The 18,013-nt window shown below is 28.6% G+C and overlaps 2 protein-coding genes across 2 annotated transcripts in view; one reads left to right on the forward strand and one right to left on the reverse strand.

Annotated features, from left to right (window-relative positions):
- The window catches only part of LOC107064664 (uncharacterized), a 183,496-nt gene that overhangs the window by 26,465 nt on the left and 139,018 nt on the right, over positions 1-18,013 (reverse strand). The gene's annotated exons all lie outside the window — the stretch shown is intronic.
- Slip1 (SLo interacting protein 1) lies at positions 1,458-16,229 on the forward strand. Its single transcript, XM_089171069.1, is given in 8 exon segments — positions 1,458-1,562; positions 11,920-12,303; positions 12,875-12,907; positions 12,909-13,046; positions 13,166-13,264; positions 13,386-13,421; positions 13,520-14,941; positions 15,042-16,229. Coding segments are annotated over 8 exon segments (2,526 nt in total). The 5' UTR covers positions 1,458-1,496; the 3' UTR covers positions 15,390-16,229.

Consider the following 18,013-nt stretch of genomic DNA (forward strand, 5'->3'; position numbering starts at 1 on the left):
TATTTTTTTTTTTAAATAAATTTTAATCAATTAAATGATTTTACATGCATGCCATTTTGTTCGAACACTAGGTAACGAAGATATATTATATATATATATGTCGTAAATTTATTGATTACCATGTCTCTTAAAATATAAGTTATTGTAACAGAATTTTAGGTATTTGCGTGGAATCCAGGAACTATCTCACATTCCATAATAGTTCGATAACAATTTCTAAACTATTACATAAATATAATGAACTTTTATTTTTTAATTTGTTATCGTGAATTCATGAACCACCCTGTATATATTGGGTGATACCGAATTTCGTATCGATACGTAATTCGTTTGAATGATAAACGTGATACGTGATTAGGATACAAAACTCATATTACGTAAATGATATTCCCTTTCAAACGATTGATTAAAATTCCCTGCGAAACTTTTCTCTACTTTGAATTCTGCGAATTTTTCATTCCAAATGATAAATCCGTACTTCCTCGATGTAAATTTTGCCATCGTTGGTAATATTAAATCTTTCAATTTCAATGCTCTTTGTTTCTTATTTAAATCACATAACTTCTTTTCCATAAAATATCAATAATTAATTGTAATTAAATAATATTCCTTATGGAAATATATTTGTTGTTTCTAAGAAGTTTCATACGACTCATAATACTCCAAGATATAATATAATATAAATAATTAATTATAATTTAAATAATATTTGTTGTTTCTATGAAGTTTCATACAACGTTGTACTCAAAAATATAATATAATATTTTCTAATTGATCCAGATGTTGTATTGCAAAAACTTATTTATACATACACTTTAATATATTATAAATAATTAATTTTAATTTAAATAATATTCCTTATAAAATAAAATGTGTTATTTTTACAACGTAGTATTCGAAAATATAATATAATATTTTCTAATTTATCGAAATGTTGTATTGCACAAAAGTATATTTATAAATATAATATAAATAATTAATAATAATTCAAATAATATTCCTTACAAAATAAGATTTATAGTTTTATTAAAAAAAATAATAATAATACGTACTTACTTACGTAATACTCAAATCATTTCTAATCGTTGAAGATAATATTGTATTGCACATCTGTGCAATAGGATTCAATGTTGCAAACGTTATATTCCGTATAAGGAAGGGTTTATTTGGATGAGATTCTAATGCACGTTACGATCATAGGTTGCTGTGTGTCTGGTCCGGTTTCAGGTGTACCCATACCGCATAGGTTTGGCTGCGTAACCGCAAACGGACGAAAATGGTTCCGCTACTCTGACGTTGAAACCCTTCCTTCCAATCCTCAAATCTCTCTTTCTCTCTCTCACTCTCACTCTCTCTCTCTCTGAGTACACATACTCCCTTTGCTTGACCCTCTCTCTCTCTCTCTCTCTCTCTCTCTTTCTCTCACAGGACCACGAACATATATGTATAAAGGGGTGGACAGAAAGGGTGGTGAGAGAACATCTCGCGCCGCAACAATGTCGATGACAACGGCAAGTTATGCGAGCTATGTGACCACGACCATTTCGTCGAATGGACATGCGGTAATACCGACCAATAGGCATGTTGTTCGATGAACCAACCCTCGCGTATCAAACCAACCCACCCACCCCCCGAACCTAACCTCCCACTCACCCCCTGTTAAGCCTCCTCAAACGTCGATGGAGACAGAATGGAATTCCTGATTGATCGGAAATTTACTTAAGTGTACTGCATACGTTGTCTTCCATCATATTATGTTTATTTTCTAACTTGTTACATCGATTATGATATAATGCACGTTTATTACTACTGAATTTATCGAGACACATCAAATGACCACTTTATAAAAGAACACATTTTGTTATATCAAATGAAATTTTAATCTAATTGGATAGTTGACAATGTTATTATATTTAGAAATGAATTTGATATATACATTTTATATATTTTAAACTGAATTTTTTTTTTTTTAAATTACAGGACCGAGGATCATTTGATCGGTGTCACGGTGTACATTTAACGTTAATCATTTATTTATATTGTTTGGAAATAAATTCGAGAGGACATTTAAACGGGTAACGTTATATTCGAAAGGTTTAAAGTGTCAGGAAACACAGGAGGAAAAGGGAAACGTTTATAAAGCAATGTTGTTTTCAAAAACGTTCAATTACAAAGAGTCATTTTAACGAAACGATATATTTACGAATAATAATTTGTTTGTTTGTTTTTTTTTTTTTTTTAATAATTATCGTGAATTATTTTATTTCCAAAATATAAAATGAAAATTTTGTCAAGATTCAAACCACATGAGTCCATTACGTATTTTACGTGAAAAGTAATATTGCAATATGGATAATATTTTAATGTATTAATTAATAATTTGTATTTATTATAAAACACTTAAGAGTAAAATATTTTAAAATATTTTAATAGAATTTGTATTTATTAAATTATATTAGAAATATTACAATAATGTAAATATATGTCTAAAACGTCAAAAATATATTGAAAGTGTTTGATGTAGTTAAAGTAAATTAGTGATGCGTATATGTGTATGTGTATGTATATATAAATGTGTGGTTCAATGAAATTATAGAAATTTTGTGTTAAATGTTAGCAACGATGCGTGTACAAACGATGAACATGCATAGCATGGTTGTGAATCAAGTACATATCGATTAATGCAGTTCGCTTCATTACTCAGAGAATCGAAATTCATCGATATGACTGTTGGGCAAAATGTGATGAAAGCCTATCGACTACTATATTACACTAATAATAGAAGTGTTTCCATTCATGCAATGTAATATATCGTACTTTAGATCTTCATTTATTAGCAAAAGAACGTTACCACCCCCCACCCCCACCCCTATCCCGTTCGTTATAGCAACTAACTATATTCATGATAATATAACATATGTCTCCATTTGATAAACGATTTCTGTTAGACAAGGACGATTTAATGAGACACGTTTTAAAAGCCGAGAAATCAATGTGTACAGTTTACATTACAGAAATTCAACAGTATTACAATTGATAAACATTACCTTTTAACCCATCAACGTGTTCATACGAATCACGTCACGTCACGTCTTCGTTTTATTTAATAATTATTGATTGTTCCAAGAGCAATATTAATTATGAAAATATATTCGCGCGTTTAAATGATTATATAAATAATTACTTATTGAAAAATATTGTAAATTTTCTTTTATATAAAATTATCGTACATTTGTTGTATTATAATAATACTTCGTATGTTTATTTATTTTAACAATAACATTTCATATTTAACTACGTGAGAATATACGCATACGAAGTAGGTGTTTGAAATATTACAATTTTATTCTTATATAATATTATTTAGAGAATATTACATTTTCGAGGTAGAAATATAATTTAATAATATGGTAAATATTGATTGATTAATATTCTTATTAACAAATTGTATTGTCAGAGGTTGGGTTTAAATTGCGTTAGGTTTTTTATTTTTTTTTTTTTTGAGAGAAAGAGAATTTTATCTGGGTTTATTCACAATACTCTGAAGGTTTTATTCAAGGTATTTGGAGACGAAAATACTTCTTTAAATCTAACCCAAAATAAAAATCCTGACAAAATCAATAATCTTTACAATGCCCGAATTTTTACGTATAAAGCAATCTAAATCAAATCTAATGACAAACAAGTATTAATGTGAAAAACGAGAAACTTTGGAATACTCGTAGAAATCGCGAAAAACGAGACTCTCATTGGTCGAACAAACATTCTCGTAATTCTATTTACGGTTGACAGTAAAATGTGTTTCGCGAGTTAGACGCAATAAAACCTACGAAACAAATACACACAAATACACGTGCATATACCTACACATATGTATGCTTACACGAGATGACACGAGTTTCAATTAACCGAATAACGCGTTCTCCTACATCCTCTCTTTCGTTGAACCAATGTAGAACGTATACCACTACTATCAAAAGTTACATCCCTTCGAGTTGTAATACTTACGAGATAAATCTCAAGACTTTAATAAACAGAAGTCAAAAACATGACGTTTGTAAAAATAAAAAAAAATGTTTTTTTTTATGTATTCAGAAATACATCAGAATATATGTGTATATGTGTATTAATACACATCCGATTAACTCGATATTATATCTCGCATTAGATATCGATTTAAAATAAAACAATGACGATTGTTTCGATTTTATCCCCCATAGAGAAATGGAAGTACACATACTTGTTTTAAATGATACCAAATTAATCGATAAATATATTGAAGTCGATAGTACGATAAAATACAAATATCCTATAACATATTTTGAAAAGGTAAAACAAATAAAAACAAATATAATTTTCTTAACTAGAAACAATAATAATGATAATATCATGGAATGTGAAATTAATATTATTAATTATAATATTAACTAAATTATATATAGTTATTTTATATTATATTATATTAGTATATTATATAGTATACTATATATAATAGTATAGTATATATATTGTATATTACTATTATGTATATTAATATTATAGTATATTACTATATATATATATATAATTATTAGTATTAATTATAATAACTAGATGGTTATATTATATATAATAACTTATATATTTATTTAATATTATATTATATTATAGTATATATATACCTTACTATTATTAATAATAATAATAACTAAAGAGAGATAATCATATCGTTGCAAAAACAATCACGGATTATAAATAGGATTTATAATAACAGTTAGAATAATGAAAACCCACGTGTTATAATTCGTACACGCGCAAACTATAACACTCATATACTCACACTTACACGTACACTATTGAATAATGGGTCTTAGCGTATTTATTAATATCTGGTAATAATGTTAGTGTTCATGAAGAGAGAGAGAGAGAAACAGAAGATATTTCTCATGTATCGTACAAATAATAATACGGACAGCTCGCGGTAACGTGTGGTATAGAGGAGTTAGGCGAAACGCGATAAGGTATTTTAAATTGCCTGCCATCCATCCAATGGGATTCCCTGTCCGCTCTTGACGGCTGTCAGAGGTGTCTCTATCGCGATTGTCGGTGTCACGTTTCACGAACGGCCGGCGTTTCATTTCGTTCCTCCTCTCTTCTTCCTCTTCCTACCAGATAATGTACGTGTGTGTGTATATATGTATATATGTGTGAGGAGAGAGAGAGAGAGAGAGAGATAGATATATAGATAGAAAGAGAGAAAGAGAAGAAAAAGGGGTGAGAAGAAATGATCCATGGCCCATTTCCCTCGTTACCGCATGTTTTTATTTCTTTTTTTTTCAGGGGTTTCTTTTATATGTGACGTACAAATACAAATTCATAACTCGTGTAAATAATTTTAACTCTCACGCATAATCCTCCAACCATCTGGTTTCATATCTCGTAATATTTGTTCATTGACACTTCGATTTGATTGTATGTATTGTACTTTTCGTTGAAGTACAATTAAATATCGAGATTTTAATGGGACTGTGTGTGTGTGTGTGTGTGTGTTTGTTCATTTTATTTATTTTTTAAAGTTTGATAGATGATTTAAAGTTTGAAGATTTAAATATAATATATATTATAATAATAATATATAATTAATTATATAATGCGTTAGCTCGTTACGCAGCGATTGGTGCAAATAACGAGTGAAAAACCCTAAGGGATGTATAAAGAAAGAATTAATTATATAAATTAAATATATAAAATATTATAGTTAATATAATATTAAATATAAAATATATAAATATTATACTGTAAATTATATATAAAAATTAAATATATATAATTAATTATATATTTAAATTATATTGTAATTATATTAATTTATTATATTATTATAATATATATTGTATATATTTAAATAAATTATATTATATATAATAATTATATTATCGTAACACTTGGTCCAATTAAATCAATCCATATTCCATTATTTAAATAACTTCTATAATTTTTCTAAACCATACATATATCTTCACCTTAAAACTAACACATCCTAAATATAATAGAATATCATAAAATTATTCTATAAATTACACTCAAAATTAGATAATCAATAATTTTCATGAAATGGTCACATGAGAAAGGGGTTGCGTGAGTGGGTGTTAAGGATATTATAAAAATTTGGGGAATCTCGTCAGACGCGTAATATATGAACTAGCAATAATAATTATGGTTTGATGAGCGTTATTAACGTATCTCTGCCTGTTCGTTTAAAGCGAAATTATGGTCTACGCCTATCATCATCTATTACTATCATAATTGCATCTGTGTTGTAGAACGCTTTATCGATCGTTCGTTCATTCGTTCATTCGTTCGTTCATTCGTTCGTTCGTTCGTTCGTTCGTTCGTTCGTCGTTAAAATGATTGAAACGGTTCTTCTTCTATCTTTATCTATCTATCTATCTATCTATCTATCTCTTTCTCACTCATACACTCACTCACTCACTCACTCACACATTCTGTCGAACTTTTTCCTTTTTTTTTTTTTTTTTTTTTTGAACGAGTGAAAATGCTCTTATCTCTTTCCTAATCGAGTTTAACAGTAGATACGTCTGAAAAAGGGTGGTGACTAAAGTCAAGCAGGCAGGCAGGAAAGCAGAAGCAGGAAGGCCCTTTATCCGATCTTCACAACGACTACGATGACGACGACGACGACGACGACGAAATCCCTATAGCTTTGTCGACGTCTTCTTTTATTCGTTGAAAAAGAATAAAGAGAAAGTATTAGTACACTACTGTTGGAAACATCGCGTTAAGTTTCGATCTCATCGTTCCCCGAAGCTCTCTCGAGCAACAAATGGAAGACATCAAGATGCCAAATCACCGTCTGTGCCAAAGAACTAAAACTCTTGTCCTCAATTTTTATTCCCTTTTTATTTTTTTTTTTGTAGGATTTTCGATAATGACAAAAAAAAAATATATATTATTTCGTTATTCCATTTTAAAACGAACGTTTCTATGTAGTCGTAGGTTTTTCATTTATTCTTTGATTTGGATAATTCATTTTATTTATTTTTATCTCGTATAATTTTATGGTAATTTATTTTTATTATATATATGTATATATATATATATATATATATTTTTTTTTAATTTAATTTAAATATTTTTGTGATAGTTTATTAATTAATTATATTTTATATAATTAATTTATTATATTATTATTTATGTTACTTTATTTTACTTATTTATGTGTTAAGTTAAATATAATATATTATATATATTATTAATAATTTAATATAAATATAATACAAAAAATAAAAAAAATATATATAATATAATATATTATATTAATTAGTATTTAATAAATTATAAATAATTTATAATAATAAATTATTATATTTATTAAATATTAATTAATATAATATATAATATGTATAAAATATATTATTAAGGAATTTTCTTCTAATTTAATATTATTAATTTTTAATATTTATTTAATAATAAACAAAAAATAATAAATAATTACAATAATTATTAATTTTATACGAATATTTATATTAATAAATTGTCTTAGTATCTAATTAACTAATTGAATTTAGTAATTAATATTTTGATTTTTACTTTTGAAAGAATTTAACTAAACCACGTTACATAATCAACGATTTTAATTATCTTACCAGTTCTCAAAAAAATGAACAGAAATTTTCTTTCGTACTTACCACCCCATCTCCTCAACTATTTTGTCCAGTTCATATTTTCCCTTCCTTTTCTTTCTTTCCTTTATTCAGAATTCTTTTTATTACGTCAAATAAAGATGCTCTAACGTTTTAGTAGGCGAGTAGTCAACGGATAGTCAAGGAAATATTAATAACCGACATAAATTTTAATGTCTGCCCAAGATACCTCCAGCAAGAAGAGAATTACAACAACAACAACTACTACTACTACTATTACTATTACTATTACTATTACTATTATTACTATTACAACGAAACAAATTCAGTCTCGACGAAACATTTACTCTGTGAAATCGTACTTAAGATATAAATTTTACGTTACGTAACGGCAATGGTGTTGGTAGTGGTTGGTAGTGGTGGTGGTGGTGGTTAGTAGTGGTGGTGCAAACCGCTTGGTATGCAAATTTATTCGAAAATTCGTTCGTTGCTAAAACCGACAGACCGACCGACCGACAGACAGACAGACAGACAGATTTTCTTTAACGTTTTACAAAAGGTACAAGCGGAAAAAGTTCAAAAGCACCTTAAAAGAGACCACCGTACAAACTAAAAAGCAACAAACGATCAAACAACGAATATACCATCATACCATAACCACATACTCCCATCGTCATCTTTTTCTAAAACTCAGCTACCAAGTTTAACCATTATTGAATATTATTTAAATAAAATTTGAAACGAGGGTTGACGATACAAAATATTCATTGCTTTTTTTTTTTTTATCATTGAAAAATGGGTGATGGTTTAAGGATCGAAAAAATTAAACATCTTTTGTTATTCATTAAAATAATAATTAAATTTAATCAATTTAATTATAAAATATAAAATAAAAATAAAATAAAACTATAGTAATTAATTTTAATATTTTACTATTAAATTAAATTTTGTAAATTAAATATATTTTATCCTCCCTCCCCCCATTTACGAATAATCCATGGGGAATTTAGTAGAAATATAATAATCGTGATTTATTTTGTCGAGTATATTCGTTTGAATAAAATTCGAATGATAAAAAGATTCCTTTCCGTTTTATAGTCGTGTTTCTATATTTGAGAGTTAACATTACTACCACCACTAAATCACCACCACCACCACCACCACCACCACCACATCATCACCAACCACCCTGTCTATTCGACCTTTGTTTTTCCTTGAAAGCGAAGTAAAGAATGAACAAAGAGAAAAGTACGCGTGAGATAGACTTCTGAAGAGATTTATTCGCGGTATATTTAACCCTTCCACGATTTCACGAGTACTCACAATTCTTTATAGAATCTCAAGTGTAGTCTAAAAGAAAAAAAAAGAGAGAGAGAGAGAGAGAGAGAAAGAAATAGAATGGGGGAGAGAAAATATCGCTTGTGTGTTAACTCCGAAATAAAAAAAAAAAAAAAAAAAAGGAAAAAATGAAAGAAAAGAAAAGAAAAGAGAAGAACAAAAAATGGGAACAATGTTGTTACCGTTGTTTTATTATTCAGGGATATAAATAAACTAAATACGCGTTATTCCATACGCTTTATTATGATGACTTTTGTTAATTATTTTCAATAGGGGGTGGCAAAAAGATACGCGCGGTGTAGAATTGTGACTAAAAAGAAATTGCAAATAACCGCGTTCTCTTCTTACTTATTTACCATCCTAATGCATATATATAAAACGTTAATATACCTGTATAACAATTTTCTCTTTTTTGTTCTTCTTCTTCTTTATATGAGACAATATAATAATAATAATAATAATAATAATAATAATAATAATAATAAATTAAAAACACATTGTAGTGTAGAATGCGATTACGGTTTGGTAGATATGAAAAGATATAACTTTATTTATCAACCAACCCCATTTACCATATTCTCAAACCACCCTGTACGATTTATTCTCCTCTATATGTACATACCTTTGTTAATATTAGTTTGAGGATAATAAGGAAAGGTGAGAAGAGCAATTTGTGCGTTTCTTTTTAATGTTTTACAAAGCAGAATATGACTTTTATTATTTTCTTCTTAGATTTCTTTTATATGTGTGTTGGGTGTTAAAACAAACATTTCAAAATTACAATAGACGAATTATAAGATTTATTTTATTTTTCTTGACAATTCTTCTTTATGACAAATAAGTAGGGGTTCTTAATATTATTAAGATTGTTGGGGTAATGCAATTTTTAAAAATAAAATTAAAATGAAAAGATAGGTAATTTAAATGATGGTTTTTTTTTTTTATTATTATTCTATGATATCCCTACTAATAATAATTATAATATTATAATATTATAATAATTCATATTTTAATTAAATATTATATATAATATATAATATTTATATAATTATATATAATATATAATTAAATCTTATAATGGTAATATGGTAATGTATATAATGGTTATATAATGGTTATATGGTAATAATAATATATAAAATATATAATAATAATAAATAATAATTATAATAGTAATAAATAAAAGAACATCATGCTAAACAGAACTACAATTTATCAAAAAATATAGATAACCAAAATGATCATTTTTTTTATTATTCTATGATACTCCTACTACTACTACTACTAATAATAATAAATTAATAAAAGAGCATCATACCTAAACAAAAATACAATTTAACAATTGAAACACGTTGTAGAGAAAAAAAACCCTTTTTTTTGTAAAGAATACAAAGTACCTTTTTAAGTTCAATTTGGTATCCTTAAAATCCCAAGCACTTAGTGACAAATTAAGTCTCCCACCTGTGCTACTACCTACCTACCTACCTACCTACCCCTCTCTCAGAATATAAATGATCCTTTCGTGCTTTCTCGAGCGAGGGTAAATGTTTGATCGGACATTAGCTTGCCCCTCGGGGGAGGAATTAGGTTTAATTGGAGATACGATCGGTGAATATTCGACTATTTAAAAGCCCTTCTCCCCAATCTGGTTGATCAATGACCACCCAAATGATTACGCCACATTGTTCTAATTCCGTGGTTACGTTCGTAGGTACTTTCGTTCGATATTTAGAAATCCTTTAGACTAATTTATTCCTCTCTCTATCTATCTATCTTTATCTTTTTATCTTTATCTATCGATTTATTTATCTGTACAATTTGTATCCACACATTTTATGATTTGAAACACGCATAGGGTGGATGACACCATATTTTATACTTTCGAACAGGACGGTACCAACGAGACTAATTTGACAATAAAATAAATTTTAAAAAATAACCAAAAACAAGAAAGGTAGATTTTTTGGATCCGAAGAGAAAGAGAGAGAGAGAGAGAGAGAGAGAGAGAAAAAAAACTCAATTAAATCGAACGAACAATTAAATGTGTACGCGAGTCTGCAGTTGAATTAGTAGTCGCAGGACAATTTTTCTTTTTTTTTTTTTTTTTTTTTTATTTTTTTCCACCCATTTTCCATCGTTACCCATCGCTTTTTCAATCTGTCACGAACACGCGTTTATAAAAATGTTCGCCATTTCGGTTGGATTTTTAAATTACACGCATTCGTTACGCTAGTAAAGGATAATTTTTTTATTTTTTATTTCTTTATTTTATTATCTTATTATTATACGAAATAATTCTGATCTATTATTGATATTTCTACGCAAACGTTGTTTTACTTTTAATAGGATTTCAATATTGAAAAATAAAATTCCAACTCTTCCTCCTACACTTGTGCAATGCAACCAGGAGAAAACGTAAATGAATGTTTTTAAAAGTGCTATCTAAAGAGTGTACACATTTTTTATTAATGTTTGTATTCTAGAAGTAATAAATCTGAATATTATAATCGAAAATAATATATTGTCGAGATCAAATGTAAAAATATGTTTTCCCATGAAACATTGCCATGTTTGATTACGAGATACGTGCAAATACGGGCTCCTATGTGGAATATTAAAAAGATATTTTTTTACAAGAATTATCGATTAACTTTACAAAATGTAATATATTATATTTCATTTAATTGAAAAAATGTAAATATTACATTAATATACAAAAGTTTATTAATCTAGTTCCTTTTTATTTGTATCAAATCATCTTTTAGGTTAACAATAGAATACCCATATTCTTTTCAGAATTCAAATGACTTAATGTACACATATCACATTCATGATATTTAATATGATAAATCATTAAATTAATATCATGTACATAATGCACGACTATATATTTCAAAAATAATATTAATAATAATAATAATTGTATTAATTTGTTTAGGTAAACGGACAAGATGTTTCTAACTCGAGTCACGAAGATGCAGTACGTTGTTTTCAATCGGCACAAGAACCGATCATCGTCGAGGTACTTAGAAGACAACCATCAACTCATCAACAACAAATTATTCACACCCCATCGAGGGAACATGATAGATCAAATCATGGTAATAGTGTTAGTAAGAACGAAGGAACAACAAACGAGAAAGAAACTAGCGAAGATGAGTTAGGAAAAGAAAACTTGTCTTGTCCTTTGGTATCGACTGCTGTTCAAACAGATTGGGCTGGTTTGGTAGAAGAAGAAGAATTATTATCAGGAACCCTTGGTGGTGAAGAAAACACTAATGACAGTTTCGAGGATTTTCTTGCACACGATATCGACTTTGAGGTATATTTTTCTATATTTTATTATTGGGTTGGCAATTAAGTTATTGCTGATTTTTTAAAGCCACCTATCGACCAAATTTGCAATTATTTACTTGCCAACCCAATTTAATATAATTTTATATCAAATAGTGATGCTAAATTGGATCATTTAAATTGTTACATTTTTATATAAAATATATAGAAGTAGGGACTTTAATTTTTACGTTGAGAATTTTGTGATAATCACAGATGACACCACTCACTGTTTAGTTGAATAAAACAAGCCGTGTAAAATTAGCGTAGTATTCGACTTGCTAATCTAAATAACTCCTATTATACACATAACGCGATTCAATTAAAATATTATATGCAAAATATTTACTATTATTTATCTTTATTGATAAATTTATAAATTAAATAATTAATACTAGTGTCTATCTCTAATCAATGTTGAAAAACTTATAAAAACAAATCCCAATAGTATTTCAAATTTATTCAAATTTCAACAAATTCATAAAACTTGCAATTTTGTATTTCTGTTGCTATATATATATATCTATCTAACATAAAATATTATTTTTATAAATTCTCAGGAAGTGACGTTACGTAAAAGCGGAAGTGCAGAAAAAGCTTGGTCTAACGGTTTGCTATAGTTCTGGTTCCGGTAGCGAAGACGCCGACACGGAGGTTTATATTTCAGAAATAGTTCCTGAAAGCTTAGCAGCCCGTGACGGTCGGTTACGGGAAGGTGACCAAATCTTACGGGTAAAGTACATCTTCATCTACAATTACACGAAATTTAACAAATCCGTTACTATGATCCTATTATTCATGGGATTTATATTATAATTATGTTTATTTATTTTTAATAACTTTTATCTCAGGTAAATGGAAAAGATGTAGCTAACAAAGAACAAACGGAAAATTTATTTGCCGAGACCAAGAATGCAGTGACTATACTAGTCAGTCGATGTCTTTATCAGGTCAGTTTAAAAATAAAACATAATCTTGTACATATAATTATAATAATCCTTTTTATTTAAATTACTTACATTTGTATTGGATATCTTGATATTAATTAATTAATTACTTATTGTATTACAGGATGACGAGTACGATGACAGACGTATTTATCAACAGGTATTTTATAATATAAAATTGATGCATTATTTTTACTAATAATATTAGAATTTTTTTAAAAATTAAATCAATGTTGGTTTCTATGTTCTTTTTTACAGGGTTCACCACCATTGTCTCCAGAAAACTTACCAGCTTATCAAAATAGTATGATCGAACAACTTATACGACAACAGCAACAACAACAACAGCAACAACAAACGGAAGAACATACCAAAGAAACGGAAGGAGGAAATACTTCGACATTAAAAGCACCACCTCCAATTCCATCACACATGCAACAACAGCAATTGCAACAACCTCAATCACCGCAGCAACAGCAGCAACAGCAACAATTACCTACTCCACAACAACAACAACAGAGTTCAATTTTTTCAACGACCACATCTTCGACATGTTCATCGCAAAATTCACAAAAATCAGGTAAGAATGCAACGTCACCTGCTCATCACACGGAAGATAGAAAACAATGGATGCAAGACGCGATAAAGGATTGTTCGAAGAAAATCGATAATTTATCGTTGCGTGGTCAGCAAGTGGTACCTTCGCAAACGACAATAAAACTTGTGGAAGCTTATTCGAGTCACGTTTGGAGCGAAACCGAACACATTTACGAAACGATACCAGAATCCGACAGCGAACCAATTTATTCTTCGCCTTACGAACACCATTGGGCGACGCAGCAGCAACAGCAACAGCAGTTACAGATGAATCATGGATCTAACTCACAGCAGTTACAGAATCATGGCAATCAAACGAAACTTTGGCACTCATCCTCAAAGAGTAACAGCTCAGGCGAAGAAAAAGATAGTTCGAGTGCTTACAATACAGGTGAATCGTGCCATAGTAATCCTTTAACGTTGGAACTTCATCAGGGTGAGAGAGATCATCACAAAAGTACTCTAGTTTTATGTCCACCAAAAAATACTAGCCAGCATCAACAACAGCAACAACAGCAACAGCAGCAGCAACAACAGCAGCAACAACAGCAACCAAAAATGGGTTGTAATTGTCCGATGCCGATCATGTCGATGACGCCCAGTGGTAAACAAGGTAGCAGAAGTCAAACTACGAGAAAGAGTTCATCGTCTCATCACAAGGATCGTACGGATTCAACTGGAAGTACCTTACCTGCTGACACTATGTACACGAATGTTGCGAATCTTCAACAAACTATGCTATTACAGCAACAATTATTCAAACAAGCGCTCAATCGAAAGAATCTTACTGCTAAGGAAACTAGTGGAGCTAGGAAATCAAAATCTCATGGTAACTTTCAAGCACCGAATCTTACCCAATATCAATTCGTCGGTAGCCAACAAGTTTGTTCTTCGGCCGCTTGGATGCCACCTGAGGAAAAATGTGAAGTCCAAATGGAATGGAAAGTTAAACGAAGAGCTGACGGTACCAGATACATCGCTAGACGTCCTGTTAGAAATCGGATTCTTAGGAATAGAGCTCTTAAAATTTCGGAGGAACGTGCTGGACACACGACGGAGGACGAAACTATGTCAGAAATGAAGGTAAATGTCAATTTACATGTCATCTATATCTTGTACAATAATTTTCATTTTATTAAAAATTAATATTACAAATGAAAATGAAAATTTTCTTAATTTTAAGGTTGGTCGTTATTGGACAAAAGAAGAACGCAAAAGACAACTTGAAAGAGCTAGAGAACGTAAACAACGACAACAAGAATTGATGTTGCAACAACAACAACAACAGCAACAACAATTACAATTGCAACACAATAATGATTTATTGATATGCGATTATAACGATGATAAGGTAACTAAGAAGCCACTGAACATCGTTGAATTGAGTCACAAAAAGATGGCACGCAAAAAAACAACTTTAGATGATTTCACCACGGTACAAGAAATGTTGGTACATGGAAACAGAGTCGGTGCAAGTGGACCAGGTACTGGTGGTAAATTAATGGGATTACTATCGGTTACCACAGTGTAATTTATTTTCAAGAACTAGATGATTGTTCATAATTAATTGTGCAATAAAACCTATGTGCGTGCATAAGATATATATCTTGAAGACAATTTTTAAACTAATTTATTCGAACGAAGTAATGGTGAGATTTCTTAACGTTTTTATCATTTTCTTTATAAATCTTATTCAATACACATACGATTTAATAGCAATTTAAAATACGCGTTTAGATTATATTATTTTATAATTTTCATTTAAATTATTAGATCTCTGTATTATCAATCATTTTTCTTTCAATTTAATGACACGCCTAAATATTGTCAAAATATGATTGATTTGTCTCTTTGTACGATAAAGATTATATAATAAAATGTGATCGATGTTCGTAGATGAAAAAGCGTTAAAGTGTGATAACGAACGAAGAAGTTAAGAAAAAAAAATAAGAAAAGAAAAGGAGTATTAAAAATTGTACCAACAACGACGAAATATAGAGATGAAAAGAGAAAAAGTCGGATGATAAAAGAAAAAAATAATCGTAAATAAAAAAAAACACTTTATATATACAATTATAAAAAAAAAAAAAAAAAAAGTGTACTTGTGGGAAATTTTTGTGCTTAAAAATGATTTCATTAAATCATTTCAGTGATGTACATAATTACATACATAGTTGTACGTTGATGATACATTTGTAGATCAATTTTTTTCACAAGTTTAAAGAAGAAAATTTTTAATTATAGACCTGTAGATATGTATAATACACACACATAAATGTACTTGCCGATACGATGCTGTGGGGCTTGGTTCTTCTTCTTCTAAAAAAAAAAAAAAGAAAAATAGTAAAAAAAAAAAAATATAGAAAAAAAATCAAACTAATAAGCAATTCCTTGAGTGGTATTTGTAATTATGTTTTTTTTTTTCGTTGAGTCAAAAACACAACATAACACAACACAAACAAGCCTTTGTATATTTGCTCGACGTTGTGCATTGTTATAATCGAAGATTATATATTATATATATATAATATATTATATTATATTATATTATGGGATGTTAAAACAATTTTTCCGCTTTAATCCGTGGGGAATCTTTCTCAAAAAAAAAAAAAAAAAAAAAAAAACAAACAAAAAACAAATAAAAAAAATTTATATTTCTCGAACTTCGTCGTAAAGTAAAAAAAATATGAATTCTTCGCATTGACGTGTACAATCTCTAATTTTTTATACGTATGTACATTAATGCACATAATGTACATTGCTCTGTATGAATTTATTCTCCGTTTAAGATTATTATTTTCGACTGATGATGATGATACGTATATATATATATATATATACATATATTGTGTATGTACGTGCTGTGCAAAAGTGTGTAGCGTTAAAACGACAAATCACTTTTGAACCAATCGTTAATAAAAAGAAAAAAACGCGCATGCATTTATTTCCTTCATGGATATAATTATGTATGTGTAAACGTATTAACCCTTTCGCTGCGAACAGCGCCTTTTGGCGCTCTACTATGAACACTTACCCTGAGCGAACAGCGCCTTGTAGCGCCGTGAATTTGATTTACGAACGTTAATCAAACAACCTACTATTGCGCCAGCTAGCTGCATTTCATTTTTAGGCGCATTCGCAGCGAAAGGGTTAATAAGATTGATAAAGGATTATGTGTAACTAATTTGGAATCGTATCAGACTTGATCTTCTATCGCAGTAGGCATGAATGATCATCACACATTGTCTGTTAATCTAGATTCAAATATTATTCGGCAAAAAAAAAAAATAAAGCGTATTAATCTAACATTACGAAAAAAAAAAAAAATAAATAAATAAATAAAATTATCAAATATGCTGTGTTTTGTATGTAGATGCGTCGTAATAATTCTAAATATGTATTATATAAATAACGCTCGAATAAAATCTAAGATGATATTGATATACGGATTGCAAACGTACAAGCTAAAAAAAAAAAAAGAAAAAAAGAACAGTTTTGTTTTATTTCTTCTATGATAACACTTGATGACAAACTTGTGTGTTGTTGTTATTCTATTTATTATTTATTGTATACCACAATACTCACTTCCCAAATTTATCCTAATTATTTATTATTATTATTTTTTATTCATTTATTTATTTATTTTATTGCATCAAGAACATGATGATGAAGTATTCTGCGCATTCCTTAATATGAAACAAAAAAAGATATTGAACAAAAAAAAGAAAATAAATATTATTTTTATATATATTTCATAAATTATGCATATAATTTCGTATTAATTATTTATTACATATATAAGTATGTTTTTTTTTTTTTTTTTTTTTTTTTATACAATATGGAGTCATCTTAAGTGAACTATTTTGATAGAACTGGCGAGATATTTTTAGTAATGTGTTTTGTTATTATTTTTTTGCCCTCATTTAATTACGTTTAGAAACATTCGTGTTGCATTCGGAACATCATAATTACATATTTTTATTATTTATTATTTTTTTTTTTTTAATATATTATAGATAATATATATATATAGAAAAACTTTAATACAAAGACATATTGTTTTTTATGTTTTATTTTTTTTTTTTTTCATTTTCTTTCCTAACGGCGACAAACATAGGACAAGCATACGTGTAACGAGAACATGCGTTTTGTTTT

This window comes from Polistes dominula, unplaced genomic scaffold (assembly GCF_049000335.1).
Source record: "Polistes dominula isolate Pdom_NZ unplaced genomic scaffold, Pdom_raw_medaka contig_31, whole genome shotgun sequence".
Taxonomy (NCBI): Eukaryota; Metazoa; Arthropoda; class Insecta; order Hymenoptera; family Vespidae; genus Polistes; species Polistes dominula.